This window comes from Odontesthes bonariensis, chromosome 10 (genome assembly GCF_027942865.1).
Source record: "Odontesthes bonariensis isolate fOdoBon6 chromosome 10, fOdoBon6.hap1, whole genome shotgun sequence".
NCBI classification, from domain to species: Eukaryota; Metazoa; Chordata; class Actinopteri; order Atheriniformes; family Atherinopsidae; genus Odontesthes; species Odontesthes bonariensis.
Window position 1 is genome coordinate 15,350,076 of NC_134515.1, and position 16,185 is coordinate 15,366,260.

The 16,185-nt window shown below is 40.9% G+C and overlaps 1 protein-coding gene across 9 annotated transcripts in view; it reads right to left on the minus strand.

The window, feature by feature from the left end:
- The window catches only part of prdm16 (PR domain containing 16), a 171,989-nt gene that overhangs the window by 65,944 nt on the left and 89,860 nt on the right, over nt 1-16,185 (minus strand). For all 9 annotated transcript variants that reach the window (XM_075476450.1, XM_075476442.1, XM_075476441.1 and 6 more), the window contains exon 3: nt 12,462-12,509. In XM_075476450.1, coding sequence (XP_075332565.1) covers nt 12,462-12,509 — 48 coding nt within the window. The remainder of the gene's footprint in view (nt 1-12,461; nt 12,510-16,185) is intronic.

A 16,185-nucleotide genomic window follows, 5' to 3' on the forward strand; every position in this document is an offset into this window, starting at 1 on the left:
ACGTGAGGATAATAGCACACATTCTCCAGCTTTCTCTTTCATTTTCTTGTCTCCTTCTCTCTGTCCTTCTCTCATTAAATCTGTTCAACCCTTTAACCCTGTGGGCAGGTGCTACTGTAATTAGCCATTATTTGACTATCAAAAGTCAGGAGTTGATTAAATGGCCGCGAACCAGCGCGCAGAGCACTTTCCTTCTGAGCCCAGCCCCATAATTTCAAAAGCTTGTTGCAACCTGCTGAGGGCCTTTCAGGTCTGTGAGACGCTGCTTCCGACCGCTGGTAAGAGCCTGTTGCCGGCGGTAATCAAAACTGATAATCTTACAGGAGAGAAAAGGGGGGCGAGAGGGGTGTGGGTGGAGAAGAGAAAAGAGTGAGAGAAAGAAATGGTTGGGGGCTTTCGGGAGGTTGGAGCTCAAGCAGAGAGCCTTCCATTAGAAATGTGTTGCGGCTCTGAGGGGGCCGGTGGCCAGCAAGCGGTGAAAAACGCTGCCTTCTTAAAGCAAGTGAATGGCATCTCTTTAGTGATTAGGAGCTGTAATAATGGGCACCCCCGCCTGTTAACCCTAAGTCCATTTTATTGCTAATTCATTTACCTGTTATTTCAGACATACTTGACAGGAGTCACCTGCTAAGAAGTCATGTTTGTCAGGCAGGTATGCCCATTAGCTGGGGATCTTAAATCAGCCTCACAATGGTGCTAGTAGGGGAGTTGAGACTGGTCATGGTGTTGGAAGATAACACCACACCACAGTCATCCTGGCCAACATGGAAAATCTTTTCTGCTCAAAAAAATAATTAGACTTCTTCCCCGGAGCGATTCTTAATTAATGCAGGTTTTTTCTTCTGCTTTTTTCTCTCCCCCATTGTAAGTGGATTTTAAGCCAAGCTGATCAGCTTTTGTGCTCTGTTGTGAAAATCCTGTGCACTCAGGAAATATTACATCTGACCTGGTGCATTAAGAAAAAACAGCCGATTTAAAATGAGTTGTGTAAACATCCAATAATCTCCTTTTTGTCGGAAATTAAATCTGACTTTTAGGCTCAAATAACTAATTTTGAATTTGCTAGAGTTTCAATTACAGGCCAACCTTGTTCATTTTTATGATCAAATCTCTTTTCACAGAGCAAAGGCATTAATAGCCACATAAATACTTGACAAGATATATTCCAGATAGAAATAAATCATGTCATTTTCTTGCAGTTAAATTCCCCAAGGAGAGTTGGGGCAAAATAATCATTTTGACTCCCTGGTTAATGTACTGAATAATTCTCCCTAAGGTAACACTCTCTGTGATAATATCCTCATATACGAGCATCTTGATCGGAAATGTCACAGCTGAAAGTAGGGCGGGCTCGACTTCCAGTGTACCATGGAGTATGGAAAAAAAAACAAAATGGGGTTTAGCATTACCATACCAGACCGCACAATCACAACAAAATATGTAAATATATACACGGCTTTGATTGGATTATTACATTTGGGTATTAGATTTTCTTCCTGTGAAAGTCTATTGCTTCGGACAATAATCATCGCGGAAAAAGAGAGGATGTGTAATTGCATTTGAATAGAGTCTTTGCCCAACATTGTCACAGCCCGAGCGCCGTCTATAAAAGGTTCATATCAGCAGTGTGTCGGTCACGCTCTGTGACTGCTGTGAACTTTTCGGCAGTTTCTGTGTTAGCTGAAGAAAAGGATTATCCAGTATGAATTAGTGCTAAGACACAGAGAACCCCTCTCTTGGGATGCTGCTGTATATGTGTGTATGCGTTTGATACCCACTCATTGCGGCCCTCTCCTGGGATCCCCCACTCTGCCTAATCATTGTTTCTCTAACAGATAATTCTCCATGTCCTCACACGTGTCTGTGTGTGTGCTTGTGTACACGTTAATTAGCACTGTGCTGGCTGAGTGTGCTCTTCCTTGTAATCACTTAATTAGGGGTGACGGCCCCGATGCTTGTTTACTCAATTAGCCATCCTCTTTAATTATCTAATTCACAGCGAGTGAACTGTCCTTGTTAGCAGGCTCGCTGAAGAAGGGATTCACGATATGTCCTTCCACCTGTGAAGGAAAAAGGTGTGTGTGTCCAGTATAAGCGCAAAAATATTTGAAAAATATTTTTCAAAAAATGAGACAAGGAGCTATTTTACAGTTAAAATTCAAATGCAGAAAAGAGAAGCTACAAGAAGAGCCTGTGGATCACTCTCTGTTGAGGACATGACTCGTACTTACATTACAAACACATATTTCATCAAACACTAGGCCATGCTCATGGACTGCATATGAGTGCTGAACCACATGCCTCAGATTATTGTCGCTCTGATTCCCTAAGATATTTTTTTTTTTCACGAAAATCGTCAAAAGAAAGAAAGTGAAATCTCATGGTGAGTATGATTGATGGTTGCTTTAAATGGAGGCGTCCAGGGCCGACTCTATTGTTTCGTCTGACCAGCCTTGCCATCTACTCCACCACCTCCACCCCCCACTCCTTCATGTGGATTAAGGCCTGCCGTTTATTTAACAGTTCATTTGAGCGAAGGGGCGACCAAGGTGAAGCCGGTGGGAGGCAAGAGGGGCTGGCAGTGTGTATGTGCAGCGCCGTGGCAGGACGTCCCTTGTGGGACAGTGCCAGGCTGCGCTGTGGGGAGACGAGACAGGGCCTCCCCAGTGGACTAATGCCCTGTAATGAAGATTAAGACTCAGTCAAAGACCATACTGTTCAGCCGAGATTGGAAGGAAGGATCGAGGGATGAAAGGAGGGGGAAAGGGAAGGAAGTGAGGATAAAGGACCCGATCTTCAGAATTTATTTTAAGGTAGATTATTCTAATATGAAACTTCAGGTAAAGATACCATCACCTAAAGTTAAAAACAAAGGAGACAATTCAACAATTCATTGTTTGGGGTGTTATACAACCATACAAGCTGGTTGTGATTGTCTTACAGCAAAAAAAATATACAAAAACCTTGTAGCATGAAATAAAGACGCTATCAAGGTTTACAAAATGGGGAAACTAGGAAAAACAAAAACATTTAATGAGATACGATTTCAATAAATCCATTTGATACCCTCCCACCAGCCAGGGGATAGGATTGTGTAGTTAAAAGCATAAAAAAAGTCAAGAAAAGCCAAACTCTTGCTACAGGATGAAAATTAATTTCCATTAAACGAATTAGAACAAATTTATTGTTTTTTTTTTATCTCAGCCTTGATGTTCAAAAACTTCAGAGGAAAATATGTATCTCCTAAAATACCATCTCCTTCACCAGCTAATGACATCTATAAGCAATTAGTTGTTGATCGTGTGTATTTGGCAAAAAAAATAAAAATAATTATGCATAACTAAAAGAAGTTTTAAGTTGCAGAACTCTTTGTCCACATGTAGAATGATGAGGGGTGCTTGTTCAGGCCAGCAGAGCTAACCAGTCAGAGCAGACTGGGCTCCTTAACTTTAGTCTTTTTAATTGGCATACAAATTATATATAGTTTCTTCGAACTTTACACTTAGTGTTCATTTTGTACTGAACAATTTTCTTTATAGTGCTGAAAAGATTGCTCAGTATTTTTCTCCACGTCATCAAATTCCATGCCAATTTATTTGGATCCCCATTTGATGTTATGAGGCATTACAGTCACACTTTGTGGGTTACAGACTAGCATTGCATTTGTGATCTTAAAGAGGACCACAGTGATATCACTGACTTTTTGTATTTGTCTCTAATTTCCAATTTCAGTACATTATCTGGCAAATCTGGGGCTAATCAAACACAAGACTGTTGCTCGTGGAATGAAGACAGTTCACCAGAGCAGCCTCAACACACGGCACGCTTCACTTACCACTCTGTGGTTAAAAGCTCCCCCAAGACCTGTTACACACAGACACACTCCCACTGTCTCCTGCCATCTCCTCATCCTTCACCTCTCCTTCTTTTGCAGCCTTCTCTTCCTCTGTTCTGATGAATTCTCAAATGTTTTTTCTTTCCAAACTATTGAAGCCAGAGTGATGTGTGGACCCAGAGATGGCTGGATGGATGGATGGATGGATGGATGGATGGATAGATGTAGGTGGGTGGCTGTAGAGAGAGGGATCTTTTTTCACATGACCTTGTGTTGACGGGGCCAGCCTCTTTCCCCCACTCTCTGTCTCTCTTCCCCAGACGGACTGTGTCTGTGACCGGGCTGGCAGTTCTTGCCTCTCTTGGGCATTCTGGCATTCCTCCCCATCATGCCCCCTCCATCCCCCTGCCTCCGGCTGTCTTTTGCCCTCTGAGCGTTTCCATCTTTACCGACGTTCTCTCCCGCTTGAACTTCATCTTTTTTCTATCAGTAGACATTGGGATGCATCAAAACCGTGTTGCGCCTCACAAATCTCTGTTTCTTTGGCAGTTTATATTTTCTCTTAACTTCCTCTTTTTAGGATGAGAAACAAAGTGGAAAAAATTACGGCATAACCTGTAAAAGCTAAGATAACTCCAAAATTAAAATCTAGTTGTGTGCTTGTGGTCTGTCTTGCGTTAGAGAAGTAATTTCACACACACACACACAAAAAAAAACACACTCTTCTCGTCATGTCATGTGAAGTATCAAATTCTACCAGCTGTTCTCATGTGCAGATGAATCTTTATCTCCTGACAAAATGAAATATTTTTGAGGTGCAGGACCACACAGCTCTCACCCTCCTACTTCTACATCTCCGTAGCATTGCCATGTGGATCCTCAAGTTTTTATCACCGATATCACCAGCCGGCCTTCTGTATTCACTCTTGTCTGCCTTAATGGACAAGCAGCGTTCTTGACAGACAAGACAGCGTGTGTGTGTGTGTGCGTGCGTGTGTGTGTGTGCGTATGTATAAGTGCACATCTGTGTTTTAGGGTCCAATCTGAATATCCTTTAAGGAACAGAAAGGTTCAGATAATCTTCCAAAGTGAGGACATTTTACCAATGATTGATGAGGCCAAGAAATGTTAAGTGGCTGCCGTTTCAAATTTTATTACAGAAAGATTTCAGCTTTCAAAAATGTATTTTTAAATGAACACGTTTCAGCATAAAATGACACAAGTTCAATACAAATTCTGGATCAGGATCTAGTTTAAGGGAGCCAGGAAAGGCACATCTCACTCTCTGGTGCTGCTGTTCATTCCAGGAGTGCTGAAGTGTTAAAAAAGGGAATTTAATGCACTGCTGACTGCCTTGGTCCCTTTAGGCTATCGCTTGTGTGTCTCTACAATTGATTTGATTGATAAGCAAATCGATTAAAAAAAAATAAATAAATAATAATAATAATAGACAGGTTCTAGTGCAACAGCAAAGTGTTCACAAAAAAAAAAATAGAACATGTTTAAAGTTATTTCAGTGTGAACACACTATCGCCTAAGTTTGATGAGTTGTTATTTGGAATTAAAACATAAAGATTAAATATCACTACAGTACATAGAATAAGAGAAAATATGTCTCTAAATAAATGAACCCAGAACAGTAAGTGTTACAGAGGAAAGTTTTATTCCTTTAGATATGGAATTGTAATTTGGACACAACATAAAGTCCCAACATGAATCGTACAAAACAAATCAAAATGAATGTGTGTGCATATGTGTGAGGAAACTCATACGACAGCCCCCGCAACTGTCAGACTATCGCCCTCCTTCTTTTGTTGTGTGACCCCTGAGAATGTGGTGGGAATGGCCACTGGGAGAGAGATTATGAAGAGACAAAGACCACAAGAGCGAATGAGAGAAGATAGAAGGAGTGAAAGGCAGAAGGAAAGAAAGAGAAGGATAGAATGAGAGAAAGACGGGGTCAGGGAGCCAGCTGATGTGAAAGTGCCTCTGATCACCTCGTGCTTCTCCTCCGCCCCCTCGCTCTGTCTCTCTCTATCTGTTCCGCTCTTTCTTTCTTTCATTCCCACTTGAATTCCTCTCCCAGCGCTTCACTCCGACATGACGTTGATTTTTGATCGACGATAACAACAGAGATGCGTCAGTCAAGGCCCACACACACACACACACACACACGCTGGAGACACACACAAGTTAAAAGTGGCACTCAAGAGAGCAGGAAAACGCACAAATGCATGAGCACAGTTGCACACAGGGGTGGCCTTTGAGTGAACGCTCTTCACAAGACATAATGACAGCATTCTGTAGTAACCATAGTTGGGACAGTTCCCACAGACAAGACAGACAGAGAAAAAGAAAGACCATTTCTTTCTGTCTTCACCTCTCCTCCTACTCCCCACCTCCTCTCCAACAGCCCTTACTTTGTTTGGACCATGTGACCTAACACAAATCAACGCCATTGGCTAAAAAAGCCTGGATGTAAGAATTTTCTTATATAACATAGACTCATTAAATGAACACTTTTATTATCAATCTATGTTTTCAGTATTAAACACCTTTTTAGCAATTCTAAAGGTACACCTGCAGCATAACTGATACACAGTCAGTAAAGAAGCAAAACTTAACTCAGTCTGATGCTGCTGCTTGTGCACTGGAGATGGTGTGGCTCTGATATTATGACCGAAGTGGAACATACAGCATGCTGTGTGCACATTTTGAGTGTTTTGCGAGTGGTTTAAGGTTTAAGAGTATTTTGGGACGTTTGGATATTTTTGTCAGTGACATCCATCCGTCCTATACAAAGTTTTTCAGTTATATACAAACCCTAGGTAGGATCTCAATGTTGGTTCCTCTACCCTGGGTTTCAGAGCACTTCAACCCCCTTCGTCAAACCTGATACAATGAAGCATTTCGTGCTGTGTATTTTGTAGAGGGGGAAGGGGAGGATGATGGTGACGGTGGTGCTGGATAAGGGGGGGGGTACAGGTTACGGAGCCACATGAAAACATGTCACTCAGGGCCCATTAAAAGGTAACCCTGCCCAGCAGAAGAAAGAGACCCATATCATCATTAAGTCATCTCAGGGCGAAGCAAAAACCACAAATATTATTCCTATAGCCCCCTCCACACACATGCACGCTTGTATTTCTTCTTTTTCCTTTAGATGGCAATGAAGACAGGCTGATTGGAGCTGCGTCATGTTTGCTCACAACCTGGGAATGACAAGACTGACTTTGGGTACTTCCTGATTAATCATACAGGTATAGTTTTGTATCTTTGACTTTTTTTTAAACTACATTTCTTTGAGCACCCAGAGAAAGCCTGGGCAGGCACACAAAAAACAAGTCTCATCAGCATCTAAGCTGATGAGCAGAAACCTTCCTCCTGTGAAGCAGGAGTGGCAACTACAGCACCACTGTGCTACGCAAAATAGAAGCAATTTATATATATAAAAAAAAAACAGAAATGCAACAAAATCTTCAGTAGGAGCGGCTAGATGCAAGCTAAACGAAACAGATCGCTGAAATGAGAAATATGTTTTTTCAGCACTACATCTATGAATATATGCAGGTACAGCCGCTACCATACTCTGAAAAAAAAAAAAAAAAAACACAGTAGAGATGTTCTTGCATGAACCTAATTCCAGCCTGTACCATATCTGTGTTTATGTGTGCGTGTATGTATAATGCCGGCATCACGTCTGGCTTGTGCATGGCGTGTGCGAAATGGGATAATTTTAATTTATGCCCCAATGTTAACAAATGAAAGCATCCACACTGACAGCGTGAGGAGAGCATATCAACGTTTGTTTTTGTTGTGGTGCCTAATTTTCTCTACGGTCAGCATCACTGAAGGTATTCTCTGAAAAAAACAAACAAAAAAAAAACACTTGTTGGTCATCGTATTGACTTCATATGAATAACAATGCACCCTTTTCCACAGTTTCAGTTTGAAGACGATATTTCATCGACATTAAAAATCTTACCTGTTGTGATGATGACTGACAGTGATAATCATTTTCAGCAACTGAATGTGACTGTTCAAATGGCAACTTTCATGTCTTTACTTTTCAAATCTTACCAACCACAGATTACACATAACTCTGTATTCATGGCCATTAATGAAGTCATCCCTGTGTTCAAAAACTGTTGTGCAAGCTGTGGTGCAGTTACATATGCAGCCGCGTCGCAAAAGTTAAGCAAAGTTCCTATTGTGAAGCCGGCCCAACACGCACATGTACAGAGCCACCCCTTTAACCGGGAGACATTTGTGACGTTCAGCATTATGAAAAATGACTTGCCCCTGTGGAAAACTGGGGTGGCAGTGATTATAATACCCAGATAATCATTTCAAACAAATTATCATAATTATCAATCAATCATGAGTCTATTTAAGCAGGGGTACAGATGGGGAAGTGTGGTACTGTTGGCAGAGGGTAAACTATGGCCTGGAGCATTGGATCACTTCTGTGACCCATGAGCCTCCCTCTGTCCACATAATAACCCTCATACATTTAGGGCCATTTAGCTTGTGTATTTAGAGACTCAATTGTCCGGCTTGATTTGGAGGGGGTAGCGAGATATTTGGTGACTGCACACACACACCCATTTGGTCACAACTCCAGCTGACCCCCATTTGGCTCCTCGGTCTTTCAACATGGAGTGGAAAAACCTACTTAAAGGTCAGAGTTCCTATCAACCCCTGTCATAGGCCCATTTAAAAGTAATGCCATATCCACAGCAGATATTTACTGCAAACTTTGCATCATGATGCAGATGATTACTTCAAGTGCTTTAGTAAAAGTGTAATAAGTAATGATGCATATCACTACACGTAATTCATCGGTGAAAGAGAACACATGTCCACTTTCAGCCAGACAAATCAGAAAGGAGTGCAGCGGACGGAGTAACAGGACTTGAAGAGATATTCCTGCATCTTTTCACGGCAAATCCCCAATGAAAAGCAGCACGAATTGATTCAATCTCGGTGGTATTGAGAGGTGAATGAATGGGGCTTGGAGAGAGAGAATGAGGAATTGAGAAAGAAGCAGAGATAGAAAGAGAGAGAGATAGATAGTAGCCTTCAGGGGAGAGATGATCGTCTTGGGAAAAAAGCAATCAGTGCTCATTGATTTTCCCTGCTGGTTGAATGGAGGGTGTCTATCTGGAAGTCATTATCTGCCATCTGATCTGCCGGAGTGTTTACACACGTCGGCATGGACAGCAGCGCTCCTCTGAAGATGAGGATTAACACAAACAAACACACACACACAAAGCGGACACTGTCTCCTTTTCCTTGCTCTGTATCTAGCTACCACTTTTAAATCCAAGGAATCCAAAAGGAAACTCAAGCCCTCCGATAGCCTATTAACTTCTGCTCACACACTTATAGACTTAAGTGTATGTTCTGTGTGTGAGGTTGAATATACATAAGCAGGGCCTAGACAGCTAAACAGACAGATAGTCCTGTTTTGTATGGCCAGACGAGACTAAATCTAACAATGCCTGATCCTATCACTAATAGCCACCGATAGCAATCTGTAGCTACAACAACACCATCCTGTCTGCTGGGAAACAGAGAGGGATGAAATAAGTGGAAGAAAATGGAGGAAGTAAGCAGAGAGGGGATTCAGATAACAGGTCTTTTTATCTTGTGTGTTTGTGTGTGTAGTGTGAAGATACATGAGACTTTACGTTACATGTGTAAAAGTCAATATGGCTCAGAAAGCACAGGATATGAATTCAGGTCCTGAAACTTCACACATGTCCACACACACATATAGCTTCAGGGGCAGCTCTGAGCAGCTTTCAGTAAGAGGCCTGGAGAAGCTACAATAATATCTCTGCTTCTCTTTTATCCGGGGCCTTATCCCCGACTCTAACAGCTCCTCCTATTTGCTTTACCACTCCTTTCAGACTGACACAGCGCTGCCTTTTTCAGACATGAGACAGATAACATTGTTGGATTTCTCAATCTGTTAAAGCAACGGCATTCAGTCACTCAGACACTGGTCACTTTGACAACCATATTCGTCACAACTTTATTCAGGCATGCCCAAGTTGGTGACAGAGTAAGTGATTGTGAGAGTGGACACTACATCAATTTAGGCAAAATGCATGAGGCCAAAATATTGCACTCTACTTTGGCACACTGTCGCTGTCGCCATGTTTTTCTTTTTGTTTCCAAATGAAAAAATAAATTAAGCTTAGCAACTAACTGTGTCAGGGAAATGCATGGAGGAGCACGATAATTCAAGACAGTGTGTAGCATCCCTCCGAAAAGCAGATCATATGCTAAGTTGAGACCCAGCTGTTAATATGACACAGTATCGACTTGTACTGCGTCTGTGACCAGTGTTACCTTCTTTACAGAAGCAGACACTTCAGTTCCTGTCATATTAAAGGAGGGTACCACATCTGATTTGATCTTAGGCAATAGAAACTTGCATGTATTTCTGGTAAAAATGAACATGTCATTGTAACATAAAAAAAAAAATGAAAAAAAAGGAGGCCGCAATAAATCTGTAATATCTTCATTACAATAACAGTTTTTTTTTTTTTTTAATTTGTCATTATTTAAACCTTCTGCCTTTTGTTTTAAGATGTATATTTTATCATAATATTATGTTGAATTTCCACAACGTCACATTTAAAACCACTAACTTACATCCTCTTTTCATGATGTCCCTCCATCCACTCCTGTACAGTTTTCTGCAGAAACTGGCAGCTTGAAAATAATCTTTTACTTTGCTGCTATGAAATGCATTGTGTAGTGGCTTGTAGATATTTCTTGACAAGTTAGAATATGCTGTATGTAATACGTACAAACATTAACACCAGATGTCTTTATGGCATATGGTAACAAAAACACATCTTCATGCAATGAGCTAGTTTATTCACTAGTCAACTCAATTAAGACTCTGCTTTAATCAAATATAAAAGGTGGTAATGACATGGTGGAGGCAAGAGAAGTCAGTGTTTTTGTGTGTGTTCATGCCCCTACCCTGTGTTTGTGTGTGACTGCATGTGGATGAATGAGTCATGTCATAGGGAATGGCTCATGCATAATTTCATTCATATTCATAACAGGCATGTGGTCTGCCACCGCCCGACAAGGGCCGACCGCAACTCACACTCTGCATAATGAGATGTAGCCAGTGTGTTTCTGCCTGTGTTTATGTTCTGTGATTTTATATATGGTAGGTAGGCAAACTGTACGTCTCTGTTCTTTCATCTGTGTAGAGTAAAACTTCATGCTTTAACTATGTGTGTATGCACGACAACTAGATGTACACATGAGTGCACAAATGTGTTTGTGTGCGTGTGAGAGAGAGACTGAGCATGCGTCTCATGAGGAAGGTGGTTAGGTAGTTTATAAAACCAAGTAGGTTTTTCCACATTGTACGAACATGTGGGGAACTCAGAACAGCCCAAACCACCTGCGGTCAGCTCTTAAAATAAGCTTATTGACTAATGTAGAATTTCAGACCAACCAAAAAGTCAGTGATTTACATGCCGGTCTGCCTGTTTATAGAAGGTGCAGCAACAAGACCCTTGACCTGAAATGCAAATTAGGGAATTTACGAGTTTTTCTTCTTCTGAATGTCAGGCTGGTCAAAACTGTAAATTACAGCAAGATAGATTTTATGTGAAATACCCTTTGGTAAGTTTGCTCACGAGGCACCTCTAGTTGATCCATGTTGTGATCTTTTACACATCGTTTTTATTAAAGTGAGTTGGTTTTGTATTGACAAATGCCATCTCAAGGCACTTCAATGATACAGTCCAATTCAAGCCAATTAAGAGTCCAATTCATTATAATCATAATCCAACCAAATCCAATTAATTAAATTCAAAATTAGTCCAATTCATACATACAAAGCCAATTCAAAAATCAATTTCCTAGCTAAGGAAACCAACAGATTGCACCAAAACTATATTATAACACTCTATATTACAAAAATACCACATAACTTATTACTGTCACATTTCCAACCACTGATTTCAACTCTCTCCCTTTCAGTTGACTTTGCGTTGGGGCTCTGCTTACATGGTTTCAGCAGTTCTCAGAAAGAGTGTGTCCTCTGCAGCGGCCATTGTTCTTTCATGGACCATTAGATGGACATGAACTCTCTTGCCGTTTTGTCTTGACCTGGTGACATTGGCCGTAAAAACAAACTGCCCAGCCTCTTCAATAAATTTATCACCTCATAAAGTGGTCAGTGACTGGTCAATGAGACGTGTCGGGTCCAGCATGTGTGTGAGGGAAGAGGGGGCTTCCTAGATTGCAGATCATTGTTTTTTGTCCCTCTCTGATAAGTATGGCTTATTAGTTACTAAAACACATGCGACTGAATAGAGGACAAAAAGTTGTATATTCATTCAAGCTTGAACACGTGTGCTCTGCAGGTCGTTAAAACTAGTCAAAACTGACTGGTGCATTGACCAAGCCAACAATAGTATCCAGGTCAAGATGTACAGTAAGCCAAAATCTCAGTAAAATGACTATTTTGATGTGTAAATATGTCTATGACTTTGACTTTAAAAAGAAAAGAATAATTACTTTACAAAACAGACTGCCAAATGGGAGTTGTAAAGTAGAATAGAGAAAGATATGATAACCCTACCTTTTTAATGCAGTTGTCAGGAGAGTCTTCATCATGGTCATTCATCATCTGCCAGAAAAACAAAGGCAAAAACATATTTCTATATATATAAAAAATATATATAAATATTGATTTTATTTAAATATATATATAATATTTGTAACTAATAATATACTAATACATATAACTACTATAAAATATAAAATAATATTTAAAAAAAACCATACATATTTATATGTACATTCTTAAAGAGTTTTGTGGCACCAAAACAAAAAAGAAACTTAATATCGGATATAAAAGCCAAACAACAAAAGAACAAAATCTCTTCATTGACTCATTAAAAGAGAATATTGATTTCAGCACTGGGAAAGAGCCTCAGCCTCAGTTTTGACCGTCACTGCTTGATGACAAGAGCACTGGGTGTTCACAGTTCATCACACACACCCTGTGGGCTACAAATATGACCAGAGGGACATAATAATGGACTAAGAGGTCACAAAAACACAACCAGAAGCAAACATAACACTGCACACATTTGGATGAATGAATGCCCCGCATTTTGACGTTAATTCTCCGCTTCAGCGTTGCAGGAAATATGTGAATATGTGTGTGTGTGTATGTGTCAGCGAATGTGTGTATAATTAAGCCTTCAAGCAATATTTACTGGGAGCAGATGGGTGGTAGAATGCTCCCAGTGTCTGCCAGAGGAAATGAAGGAAGTGGGGGTATGATGAAGAGATGGGACTGCCCTGCTGCAATGAGAGGGTGTTTCACACAGAACGGTAACCCAGTCTCTCTTCGTCTGCATGTCTCTTTCTCCTTCTCCCTTAAGCCCATTAAGGAACAAAGAAGAGATGGAGACTGTTTTCAGAGCAGTTTTATGTAGGGTCCGGGATCGGCACACTGAGTTTAGGTGAAATTATGCCTATAAAATTTCTCCAAGCACAGACATACAGCATGTCCGAGCCTTCCTTTTCCTGTGCCCTATCCTCACCATCTGCCCTTTTACAGTAGGTGTGCTGTACGGGTGTTATGACAAGACTGGCGGCCTTTATATTTGAGTTGACATATTAAAGTTTGTATTTCCTAAACCAATGTGGCCCACTGTGATTGGGAAAGAGACATTTATCTGTTGTGGAATCTTTCATGGAAACTGTGGGGCTATTCTTTGAATTTTGGCAAACAGAAACTTCTTTTGTGCACCTTTCCGTGCAAAGGCTCAATTCACAGGAAGTGATTATAAACAGTGAGTGAGATCTTAAGGTTGCGAATACTCCCATGTGTCTCTATATTAAGTTGTGTTTGAGTTTGTTCATTTTTCCTCAGTAACACAGAAAAACTGTTATCTAAAAACATGGTAGCTCACAGTAGTTTTCTCTCCCCTCACTTAACAGTGAACCAGATGGGCCTCATGTGCACGGGATGTACCATACTTCATGGTTTCCTACATTAAGCTGTCAAGGGATGTGTTTCTAAGCCTCGCCAAATGGTTGTAATTACACCACAGATACTTACAGTGTTCTCAACCTACTTACTGTACATCTAAAGCTTTACAGATGCATCCTGTTCCTGAAATCAACTTCAAACAAACAACAGCAAACATGTTATCAAATCTGTCAAACAGTTCTCCCTGGAGCTCTCATATTTTCAAAAATGTGCATATTGAGCATTAAAGTTCCATACTTTACAAAAGTCAATGTTCATGTTGAGTTGCAAAATCTTAATGGATGATAATACTAACTAATGATAAAAAAAAAAGCAAAGGGACAAAACACTGTTCCCACGTCCCACGACTCAGTGTCTCTGCATTTTATGTTTACAAATGAATATTTACCCGTTGCAAAAAGTTTGATTCATCAAATTAAATTGTTTAAAAGGATTTGATGATGACGAAGTACTAGAGAGAAAGATAAATGAGCTAAATATGTCTTCTCTGGAGGTAAAAGATGTGCTTGTGAACTTTACACATAAAAACAGCATTGACAGTAAAACAGAGAGTGTGTAGGAGAGTGGGGTTGGGTAGGGGGTGGGCTCCCGTTTCTTGTAATGCACCAAACCAGCTGCAACAGTTTACAAAACCAACAGCTTGGCTGGGTCATCTAAAATGCTACCAGGCGCTCAACAGCTACAGGACAATTTCTGGACTTTCCCCCTGCTCTGCTCAGCTACATGCCAAGTGTAAATATGTGTGTGTATCAAATTGTGCAAGCGTAACCTAAAACTCTAGAAGACATGCAAGCAGACATGAGTGGTTTTACTGATGCCTTAATGTGTTTCAGCTTTAGGTGGGGGGTCGGGACTGTGTGGGCGCTCTAGTTTTGGGTCCAGAAACACTGAGCTCATTGTCAGAAATATACTAATTATGAAGCTTCCTGCCTTTGACTTCAGTGTATTTCCAATCTAGATTGTCTGCCAACTGACAAGTGACCAAATGAGTTTCATTTGTTGAAAGTTTCATTTAAAGTCTGCTAGTTAACATGTTTTTTTTCTGTGAAAAGTAGGGGAACGTGCAATGATGACAATAACATCAAAACAAAGACAGGTGGAGACAGTCTTTCAACACTGGCTTACTGTAAGTGCACACAGACTCGCATACCAGACGAACACAAACACAGGATACTCGAACCTTGCAGCAGAACGCCACCAAACAAATAAATAAGCTATTAATTAGAGAAGGAAAATGTGATTGGCCACTGACCGTCAGAGCTATGATTTATTGCACATGTCACCGTCATCTCAAAGTGACTTTTCCTCTGGGGTTGTGAAACAGATCCAAATACAGACAGGCCTATGTTGAGAGAGACAGATTTTCCACTATACAGAGAGAGGTAAAATTGTTCATTTGTTCTATATCTAGCCTGCTAAATGCCGACTGTCAATATTTCTTATGGAAAAGAGAAAACACTGAAGTGAGCGTAATTAGACAGAGTGTGTTAATGTGTGTCTGGGCACACAAACTTCTCTCTCTGGCCCATATGACCTCAAACATAAACAAATCCAGTCGTGGCTTGATGAAAGTGCAGCCACCTGCAGAATCCTTCCACCAAAAGCTGTCCAGGCCCTCATTAGGAATATACGTAACCGTGTGTGTTTGTGTATGCGAGACGGCGTGTGTGTGCGTGTATCTCATCATGTCTGCAGTGTGTGCTTTCACCCTGGGCGAGAGGGAGGGAAAACCCCACCATTATTAGTGTTTCATAGCACAGCTTTTGTTATTGGACAGACTGAGGAGATTTTCAACACCACTTGTGCACCATTTCTATTGACATGATGACCAAGCAGACAAAAGAAAACACAACGTGGTTAGAGACAGTGAGTGGACTGCCTTGTTGTTTTTACAAGATCTGTCAAAGCTTGAAACATAGGACAGAGCTAAATCTGTCTGAGTTTTTTCTAGAACTCATTTGATACGAAAAAACAGCGGAAATGCCCCAAAGATGGGTTTCTACTCAAGGCCCATTAAGCGCATGTGGTGGTTTTGCACGCACAGCTAAAGTCAGTCCATGAAAGAATGAACTGAACAGCAATCTTCTAGTCACACAATTCACCAATGAGAAGGTTGAGTAAGTAGCCGTAGCAACCACAGTAGAGGAGGACGTTCGACCTTGCTCATCATAATCCACTGGAAGAGAAGAAGAGGGCCCCACTTGGAGATTTGCACCGTAGGAAAATGTTAGCATTCTGTTGCCAAAAACAATTCTGCTCAACTCTGGATAATGTGAGGCAATACAGCTACATGGCCCAA